General features: G+C 52.4%; 1 protein-coding gene and 1 long non-coding RNA gene across 3 annotated transcripts in view; one reads left to right on the top strand and one right to left on the bottom strand.

Annotated features, from left to right (window-relative positions):
- LOC108308741 overlaps positions 1-10060 on the bottom strand; it is a 25546-nt gene that overhangs the window by 6982 nt on the left and 8504 nt on the right. The window lies entirely within an intron of this gene.
- Positions 1-10060, top strand: part of LOC108308738 (ficolin-3) — a 25685-nt gene that overhangs the window by 7469 nt on the left and 8156 nt on the right. Inside the window, exons 1-5 of one of the 2 annotated variants that reach the window (XM_017534692.1) lie at positions 3979-4138; positions 4628-4795; positions 4896-4967; positions 5474-5518; positions 7379-7523. In XM_017534692.1, the coding sequence (XP_017390181.1) occupies positions 4051-4138; positions 4628-4795; positions 4896-4967; positions 5474-5518; positions 7379-7523 (518 nt within the window). In that variant the 5' untranslated portion in view covers positions 3979-4050. Of the gene's footprint in view, positions 1-3978; positions 4139-4627; positions 4796-4895; positions 4968-5473; positions 5519-7378; positions 7524-10060 lie in introns of those variants that run through there. The other variant, XM_037740701.1, reaches the window with a different exon arrangement.

Genomic DNA, 10060 nt, shown 5'->3' with positions numbered 1-10060 from the left:
ATCTCTTGACCTCGTGATCCACCCGCCTCGGCCTCCCAAAGTGCTGGGATTACAGGCGTGAGCCACCGCGCCCGGCCCAAAGAAAAGAACTTTCAACCCAGAATTTTACATCCAGCCAAACTAAGCTTCATAAGCAAAGGAAAAATAAAATCCATCTTTTGTGAACAAGCAAGCACTCAGAGATTTCATCACCACCAGGCCTGCTTTACAAGAGCTTCTGAAAGAACCACTACACATAGAAAGGAACAGCCAGTATCAGCCTTTCTAAAAAATACCAAAAAATAAAGAGGATCAACATAATTAAGAACTTACATCAACTAATGGGCAAAACAGCCAGCTAACATTAAATGGCAGTATTAAACTCACATATATTATTATTAATTCTAAATTTAAACCGACTAAATCCCCCAATCCAATGACACAGACAGGCAAAAAACGCCAAGACCCAATTCGTATGCTACATCCAGACCCATCTCACATGCAAGGATACACAAAGACTCAAAGGGATGGAGAAAGATTTACCAACCAAATGGAGAGCAAAAATAAATAAATAGAAAGCAGGAGTTGCAATTTTTGCTGATAAAATAGACTTTAAAGCAACAAAGATCAAAAGAAGCAAAGAAGGATATTACATAATGATAAAAGGATCAATGTAATAAGAAGAGCTAAAGATCCTAAATATATACGCACCCAGTACAGGAATGCCCAGATATATAAGACTTATAAAGAGACTTAGACTCCCACACAATAATAGTGGGAGACTTCAACATCAATATTAGACAGATCAATGAGACAGAAAGTTAACAACGATATCCAGGACTTGAACTCAGATCCAGAACAAGTAGACTTAATTAACATTTATAGAACTCTCCGGTTTAAATACACAAAATATACACTCTTATCAGTACCACATCACACCTATTTACAGGTTTAAATGAAATATTGGTTGGCTGCTTGTTAGTTATTTTCTTCCCTCATTTTTTTTTCGTGTCTCTATTATTAAACACAATTACAGGCATACCCATTTTTAGACTGCATTCTAGCCCGGGCAACAAAGCAACACCCCTGTTCTCTTTCCCTCTTCCTCTTCCTCTTTCTTCCTCTCCTTCATTCTTTTTTTAAATTTATTTATTCTTTCTTTTTCTTTCTTTCTCTCTTTCTTCTTCTACAAAAGAAAAAAGAAAATGTCTCAGGAAAAATGACATATTTTGAGCTAAATGAAAATGAACATACAACTTATAAAAAATGTCCGGGTGCAGCAAAATTGGTGTTTAGAAAGAAAGTCATAATATTCACTGCATATGTGAGCAAAGAAAAAAGATCTACAATCGATAATTCAAACCTACACTTCAGGAAACTCAAAAAACAAGAGCAAATTAAATTTAAAGTGAGTGGAAGACAAGAAGCTATAAAATTAGAGGAGAATTCAAGGAAATGGAAAACCAGAAATCAATAGAGAAAAATCAACAAAACCAAAAGCGAATTCTTTAAAATCATCAATAAAATTGATAAACAAAAAATAAAAAATAAACAACAAAAAAAAAACATTAGCAGGATGTGGTGGCACATGCCTGTAATCTCAGAATCTCAACTACTTGGGAGGCTGAGGCACAAGAATCACTTGAACCTGGGAGGTGGAGGTTGCAGTGAGCTGAGATGGTGCCACTGCACTCCAGCCTGGGTGACAGAGCGAGACTTGGTCTCAAAAACACAAAAAGAAAAAAAGAAAGTTGTTAACTGGAAGAGATATGGTCAAATCCGTGATTTGTGTGGGCCAGCATGGGAGGGGCCTGGAAGGTGAGATGCAGTGAGGCCTGCAGAGGGGACACAAGGGGACGGAACCCAAAGGATTTTAATCTGGAGGCTCATACAGAGAGAGGGCTGAAGATGAGACTTGGTTTCCAACCTGGGTGACTAGGGGGATGATGGGGCCTCCCTGAGTGGGGAAGAGACTAGGCAGTTTGGGGAGCCTCAGAGACGCTCAGGAGGAAGTGCCAGAAGCTGGTGGACCCATGGGAGGCACAGCACAGATCGTGGCCTCTGGCATTATTCAGTCCTAGCTTTATATCCTGGCCTGCTGCATTGAAACCCTGTGCCCTTGAGCAGCCTGCAAATGGGAGATGACAAAACCCATGCCTAGAGGATAGCTGTGGACATTAGATGAAGCTGCATGTAAAAGCTCTCAAAATGTACATTCTGCTAGTAAGGGGTCAATAATTGCTAGCTATATATTATCAGTTGCAGATGTGGCAGCTGTGAAGCCAGAACTGGCCTGGAGATGACTGAGGGACCTGTTGGCTTTTAAAAAAAAAACTTTTTTTTTTTGAGATGGAGTCTTGTTCTGTCCCCAGGCTGGAGTGCAGAGGTGCTATCTCGGCTCACTACAGCCTCCACCTGGGTTCAAGTGATTCTCCTGCCTCAGCCTCCCGAGTAGCTGGGATTACAGGCGCCTGCCACCACACCCAGCTAATTTTTGTATTTTTAGTAGAGATGGGGTTTCACCATGTTGGCCATCTTGAACTCCTGAACTTGTGATCTGCCTGCCTTGGCCTCCCAAAGTGCTGGGATTACAGGCGTGAGCCACCGTGCCCGGCCTAAAAGTAAACTTTTTATTATAGGTGCATAGTAGATGCACATATTTATTGGGATACATGACCTGTTGGCATTCATTCAAGACAGAGTTTTGCTCTGACATGCAGGCGGGAGTGCGATGCCATGATCATGGCTCGCTACAGCCTCAAATCCCTGGGCTCAAGTGATCCTCCTGCCTCAGCTGTTGGCTTTTTTTTTTTTTTTTTGAGGCGGAGTTTCGCTCTTGTTACCCAGGCTGGAGTGCAATGGCGCGATCTCGGCTTACCGCAACCTCCGCCTCCTGGGTTCAGGCAATTCTCCTGCCTCAGCCTCCTGAGTAGCTGGGATTACAGGCACGTGCCACCATGCCCAGCTAATTTTTTGTAGTTTTAGTAGAGACGGGGTTTCACCATGTTGACCAGGATGGTCTCGATCTCTTGACCTCGTGATCCACCCGCCTCGGCCTCCCAAAGTGCTGGGATTATAGGCGTGAGCCACCGCGCCCGGCCAGCTGTTGGCTTTTAAATGGGGACCGATAGCAGTGGAATGTCCAGGTTGAGCCCAGGAGAGTGTGGAACAGGGTTTGGAACTAACCTGGGCCAGCATTGATTAAGAGGCTTAGGGAAGCAGATGCGGGAAGGAGGGGAGAGGTGGGAGAAGGAAGAGGAAGAAGAGGAAATGTCCCCTAAGGAACTCGAGGAGAACCAAAAGAGGCTGGTGCCAGGGCAGGAGTGGTGGCCGTGGGGAAGGCTGCGGAGAGGCCCAGTTGGCCTAGTAATGGAGTCACCCTTGATTTGGCCAGAGGGTGTGGTAGGCCGGAGGCAGACGCATCGGATGAGGGGTAGAAGGGAGAAGGGTGGAGGGGTGAAGTGAATGAAGAGGGAGCATGGGAGCTGAGCTTGGGTAGCCAGAGGGCAGGAGCCAGCTGGCACCCATCCCAGCGGTCATATGGGGCCTGGGTGGAGGGTGTACTCGACAAAGCAATGCCTGCACAGAGCCCTGAAGGCAGGGAAGTGACCTCTGCTTGCGAAATAATGTTCAAATCCAATTTTTTGCCACTGCCTCTCTCTGTGACCTTGAAAGAGTCATTCATCTTGTCTGAGCCCCAGTTTCCTCACCTGTGAAGCAGGGATAAAAGCAGTCGCTATTTACCGGAGTCTTCATGAAGCTGCCCTTGGGGGCACACAGTAACCACGTCGGCCACCAGTCCAGGACACCGCCCGCTTTAGTCCAAGCCCCGCCCCAGACCCCCGAATTCACCCGGCCGCGCGCACTAGGCACGCCCCGAACTGGCCCCGCCTTCACCTGGCTCCGCCCCGACGGACGAGCCCTGTCCCACCTGCCACTCCCACTGGCCACGCCCCCACCTGGCCACGCCCCTGTTGCCCAGGTCTCTCACCCCACACGCTCCGCGGAGCCCAATCTGGGACGGACGCGCCTCGCCGCTGGCCGCCGACCCCGGCCCCTGCCCCCGAGCCCATGGAGGCGCCGGGACCCCTCGCCGTGAGGACTGTGCTCTGTGGCGGCTGCTGCTGGCTCCTCCTGTGTGCCCAGCTGGCTGTGGCTGGTAACGCGCGGCAGGGTCTGGTTAGGGGCCCGACAGGGGCTGGTGGAGCCTGCCCCTCAGCCAGCCGCCTCCCCAGGAGCAGCCTGGGCTTGAGGGGAGGGGGCTTTCCGGATGAGAGCAGGCCTCCAGAGGTGGGAGAGGGGGCTCTAGCTCTGTGTGGAGCCCTCTGTGTAAATATAGGCCCCAGGTATGGGGGCCTAGGGAGCTTCAGGTGGTCTGGGGGAGGAGTCTCCAACTGACTCTGGGAACCTCAGGTGTATGCAAATGAAGGGGCCCTGGGTGAATGTGGGGAGGCTCTAGACGTGTGTAGACATGTTCTGTGGGAGCTCCAGGTGTGCGCTGGGGCTTGGGGATCCAGGGGCAAGTGTATGTGAGAGCCCAGACGTGTGCAGAGGGGCAAGGGCCTCTGGAGTGTTGAGTCAGAGGATGGGCGAGTGCCACAACTTGGTTTCGAGGAGTTGCTCCCTTCCCATTCTACCGCACTCCCAGGTAAAGGAGCTCGAGGCTTTGGGCGGGGAGCCCTGATCCGCCTGAACATCTGGCCAGCGGTCCAAGGGGGCTGCAAACAGCTGGAGGTCTGTGAGCACTGCGTGGAGGGAGACAGAGCGAGCAATCTCTCCAGCTGCGTGTGGGAGCAGTGCCGGCCAGAAGAGCCAGGTATGGAGCTGAGACCCCCCCAGGTTCAGTGCCCCCAGCTCTGAACCCCAAGGCCCTGGCCCCTCTCCCCAAACCTCGCCCCTGCACCCTCTCCCACCAGGACACTGTGTGGCCCAAACTGAGATGGTCAAGGAAGGTTGCTCCACCTACAACCGCTCAGAGGCATGTCCAGGTAAGGGGGTTCTTGAGCGGAAGCCAAGTTGCATGAGTCTCCCCAGCCACAGCCTGTCCCCCAGGAGGAAACAGCCTCTGTTGGGGAGTGGACTATGCTCACCAATACCTGGGCCCAGTATCACTTCTGCCTTTAGCTCACTGAGAAGTCCCCTCCTCTCTCTGCCTGTTTCCTTATCTGAAAATTCGTACAGGTGTGTGGAGGGGATGGGAGCGTTAGCTCTTCTAGTTTAAGGCATAGCAAGGACTTTGGAAGTTCAGAGGGAATGAGAGGGGGTGCTTCCTGGAGGAAATGGCATCAGCGATGAGCCTCAAAGGTAGAGATGGAGAGAGCACATCTGGTGGAGGGAATTGTGTGATTGAGGCTTGATTGAAGTATGTTGGATGTCTGGAGTGGGGACAGGGCTGCATCGGAATGGAAAGTTTAATGTTGAGTGGGGTCTGGGGTCTTGATGGGGGAGTCGGAGGTAGGAAGGCTGCTTTCTGATGAATTCCCTGTCTCCTTAGCTGCTCACCACCACCCCACCTATGAACCGAAGACAGTCACAACAGGTGGGTACTTCCTGGGGCCGGGGGAGTGGGAGGAGCAGAGGAAGACAGCTCTGGGTTCAAGCACCAATATGCCCGGTGACCTCGGCCCTGCGCCTTCTCCTTTGGAGCCTGTCTCTGCATCTATAAAATGGGTTGAATGATGCCTTCCTCACAGAGTTGCTGTGTGGGTTTTATGAGAAGTTGTACGGTGCCCACTTCAGTGTCTGACTCACTGAAGGCGATCAAGAAATGACAGTTCCCATCCCTCCTCCCCATCGCCAGTTCTGGGAATGCAAGATGACTCCTAGGGATTTGTCTTTGGAGGTGGGGGTGTGCAGCTCAAATTGCACAGGAGACATCCTCGGTGCCCACCTACTGCACCCTCCAGACCCAAAGAGGGTCACAAGGCAGATTCCTGGTAGAGCAGAGGCAAGAACCCCATCCCTTTCTTCCCACTGCCTCTCAGAGGCTGGAGGTCACCAGACTTGGCAGGGATGGCTGAAGAGGCCCTTGGTTAATTAAAGCCAGAAACCGATCTCAGAAGCTGAATTATTGATGGCTCAGCTCCCTCAGCTGGAGCCCCAGATCGGCCTCATGCAGCTCATTTCTCCCTTCTTCTGCTCCTCATCCCCCAGCTTCCTTCTCTGGAGCTCCCTGAGCGGGAGCTGGGACCATTGTTTGCCCTTCATATTCTCAGACTCCTTCCACCCCTTACACCTTCTGGGAAATGGTCCCAGCTGAGGCTATACCCTTTCCACTGTCCCAGAATGATGTTCCATCCACCAGCCCTGCCCTGCTCTGGGCACCTGGCGCAGGGCCTGAAATCGAATACCTGCTGGGAGTAGACAGGTACCGTGGCACAGCTGGGAGCCACCAAGGCATAGCCTGGCAACTGTGACCCTAAGGCTTTACCCTCCATGAGGCAGAGGAAATGGTCAGGGGACCCTGTGTGTGTCCTGTGAGGTAACTTTGGCCAAGCTTGTCCCTCAGCTGTATTCCCCCTAACACACGCTGTTCAGTCCCCACCCACCCACTTAGCAGGGTGAGAGTTGGGGCCTCCACTTCTCCCCCTGCTTCTTCCTTCTCTGAGGGCTCTGACATTGGGTAACACTGGGGTCTCAGGGCTTAGGAATCCTGAAAAGAGGCTATATCATCTCCATCTTGGCTCTGAACCCTGAGGTCCAAGGCTGAAAGGAATTCTGAGTGGGGTCTGGATGTCTGAGTTCTGGATCTGTCCTCACCCTATTGGGCTAGTGAGGCCCAGGGAGGCTGGGAGCTCAGTCACTCTAGTCCAAGCCACCTATTTGACCCATGTGATCACAAGGGCCAGAGAGAATGGGCATGGCATAAAAGCCACAGAGCTCATGCCTGTAATCCCAGCACTTTGGGAGGTGGAGGTGGGTAGATCATGAGGTCAGGAGTTCGAGACCAGCCTGACCAACAAGGTGATACCCTGTCTCTACTAAAAATACAAAAAAATTAGCTGGACGTGGTGGCACGTGCCTATAATCCCAGCTACTCAGTAAGCTGAGGCAGGAGAATCACTTGAACCTGGGAGGTGGAGGTTGCAGTGAGCCGAGATTGTGCCTCTGCACTCCAGCCTGGGCACAGAGTGAAACGCATCTCAAAAAAAAAAAATGCCACAGAGCAAGCCAGGAGCAGAACCAGGGCTGGACAGTGCCTCACCCTCCCACACCACTGTCCCTCCCACCAGGCACTTCCCAGCTGCCTGTGGGATCTGGACTAGACTTCTGAGCACAGGGTTTAAGGACCCCATATTGAGGACCAGGGCCTCCAGGTTACCTGTGCCGGTTATAGGTTGGGACTGGGATTCCGGTTCACAGTGGCTGCTATGATCCCTACCCTGCCTTACCCTTGCAGGGAGCCCCCTAGTCCCTGAGGCCCACAGCCCTGGATTTGATGGAGCCAGCTTTATTGGAGGCGTTGTGCTGGTGTTGAGCCTACAGGCAGTGGCTTTCTTTGTGCTGCGCTTTCTCAAGGCCAAGGACAGCACCTACCAAACACTGTGAGTACCTGGCCAGCAGCGAGTACCTGAGTCCCAGCTCACCTCCTGGCTCCTGCCCGCCATTCCCCTTCAGTACCCAGGGAGCTGTCTCCTCCATGGGCAGCCCTCAGGAAGGTGACAGCATCCCCCATGTGAGCCACACCCCCTTTCACTCCTGCAGTTGGGAGGCTTTCTCTGTCCGGTGTTGGCTGGGACCAGGACTTAGCCTGGGCTGGTGTCTGGGAGCCCAGCTGAGCCCACCTGTGTCTTTTCCCCTCATGCTGCCAGCAGGGAAGAGAACCAGTAGGTACCAGCCCAGGCAAGCCTGTGGCCCACATTTCTGTGGCTGTGGGCAGGAGCCGGGCTGTGTGTCTAGTTTGGATTTGCTCTGGAAGGGAGCTGTGCCTGGGGCCCTCTGTGTGCCGTGTGTGCTGTGGGGTGGGTCGCTGCAGCCTGTGTTAAAGTGTTTGTTCTTCCTCTGCTGCCTCCCTTCTGGAGGCAGGGGGTCCTTGGCTGGCTAAGGCAGGGTCACCTTCCTCAGTGTCCTCTGTGGCCTCTGCAGAATCTGACTCTCTTGGGCCTGGACTCCATCCTGAGGGGAAAGGAGGATGCGGAGGCTGGCCTCTTGGCCCCCTTGTGGGCAAGCAGGAGGCGGGGGTGGGAAGAACTCTGAGCCACAAATTTTTGGCTCCTGCGGGCACCAAGCAGGCTCAGTGCGCAATGCCTGACATCTCCTCCTGTCCTTGGCCTGGAACCCACAGCTGAGAACATACCTCAACCGCCTCATCTCCATCGTCCCCGCTGGGCCCCTCAGCCTGGCACTGGGTTGTGTGCCTGCCTCTTCCCACCAACTGGCCTGGGTACTGCCCCCAAATAAAGGAACTCTGCACTGCGCTTCATGTCCTGTGTTGGGCTGTGTGTAGATTGGATGGGGGGAGGGTATGGCCACTGTCCTCTTTTTGACAGGAATTCCATCTAGGACTGTTGCTGTCACCTGTTAAAATATTTCTGGCTGGGCACAGTGGCCCACGCCTGTAATCCCAGCACTTTGGGAGGCCGAGGCGGGCAGCTCACCTGAGGTCAGGAGTTCAAGAACAGTCTGGCTAACGTAGTGAAATCCTGTTTCTACTAAAAAATACAAAACGTTAGCCAGATGAGGTGGTGCATTCCTGTAATCCCAGCTACTCAGGAAGCTGAGGCAGGAGAATCACTTGAACCTGGGAGGCGAAGGTTGCAATGAACTGAGATCGCACCATTACACTCCAGCTTGGGCAACAAGAGCGAAACTCCGTCTCAAAATATATATATTTTTTCATCTTTGACACCTGCTTAACCCCACTCTCTCCCCCTTTACAGATGAGGGTACGGAGACTCAGGTAAGTACATGTGCTCAAGTCACACAGCTGGACAGAGCAGGGCTGGGGTTTCAATTCAGGCCTTTCTGGGCCGGGCGTCCTAGCCCATGCCTATCATTTCAGCCCTTTGGGAGGCTGAGGCAGGTGGATTGCTTGAGTCCAGGAGACCAGCCTGGGCAACATAGTTGAGACCCCATCAATAAAAAGGAAAAGAATAGAAAATAAAATTAATTCAGACTTTTCTGACTCCAGTGAGTAGAACTGCATTCTGGAGGCATCTCCAGGCTCTCTCGGCCTCCTGCAGTTAGGTTTCTGCCCAGTGCCGATGTAGAAAGGCCCCCTGGGACTCCGGAGCAGCCATTTCTGGCCTTCCTCTCTCAGGATCTCTTGGGAAGCCCCGCCTCCTGTCCCCGGGCACAGAAGTCTTCCCTGACTTCTCTGACGCTTGCCGGAAGCCAGGCATGTAGCTGCGAGTCTTAAAACTTTTTATTTAATTTTTCTTTTCCTTTTTTTTTTTTCTGAGACAGTCACGCTGTGTCACCCAGGCTAGAGTAGAGGGGTGAGATCTCAGCTCACTGCAGCCTCCACCTCCCACTGCCAACCACAGTCCACCTCCTCACCCCTGTCACACCCCCACTTCCGCCAAAGCGCCCAGCCTCTGGAAATCAGCCTCAACTTTGTGCACTCCTCCAGCTCCCTAGAGCCCTGCTGCCTCCCTCATCTGCCTTGCCTTCTCTCTTCTCTAGGCTTCCACATGAGCAGCTCCTCCTGCCTGGGCCACCCTGCCCTTATTTCTCCCCCAGCACAAGTTTTCTTCTTCATCCTCCTCCTTTATTGGATGCTTTCTTTTTCTTGCAAAAGTACTAAATGCCTGTGAGGATTTGAAAAAGGACTATACAGAAGTTTATATGAAGAATGAGAATCGGGCTGGGTGTGGTGGCTCATGCTTGTAATTCCAGCACTTTGGGAGGCCAAGGCAGGAGGATCACTTGAGCTCAGGAGTTGGAGACCAGCCTGGGCAGCATGGCGAAACCCCGTCTCTACTAAAAATACAAAAATTAGCCAGGCATGATGGTGTATGCCTGTAGTCCCAGGTACTCAGGAAGCTGAGGTGGGAGGATCACTTGAGCCCAGGAGGTCCAGGCTGCAGTGAACCAAAATCATGCCACTGCACTCCAGCCTGGGTGACAGGGTGAGACCCTC

The sequence above is a fragment of the Cebus imitator genome, unplaced genomic scaffold, assembly GCF_001604975.1.
Source record: "Cebus imitator isolate Cc_AM_T3 unplaced genomic scaffold, Cebus_imitator-1.0 Scaffold87, whole genome shotgun sequence".
Lineage (NCBI taxonomy): Eukaryota > Metazoa > Chordata > Mammalia > Primates > Cebidae > Cebus > Cebus imitator.
This window is presented reverse-complemented; position numbering and strand designations above follow the sequence as displayed.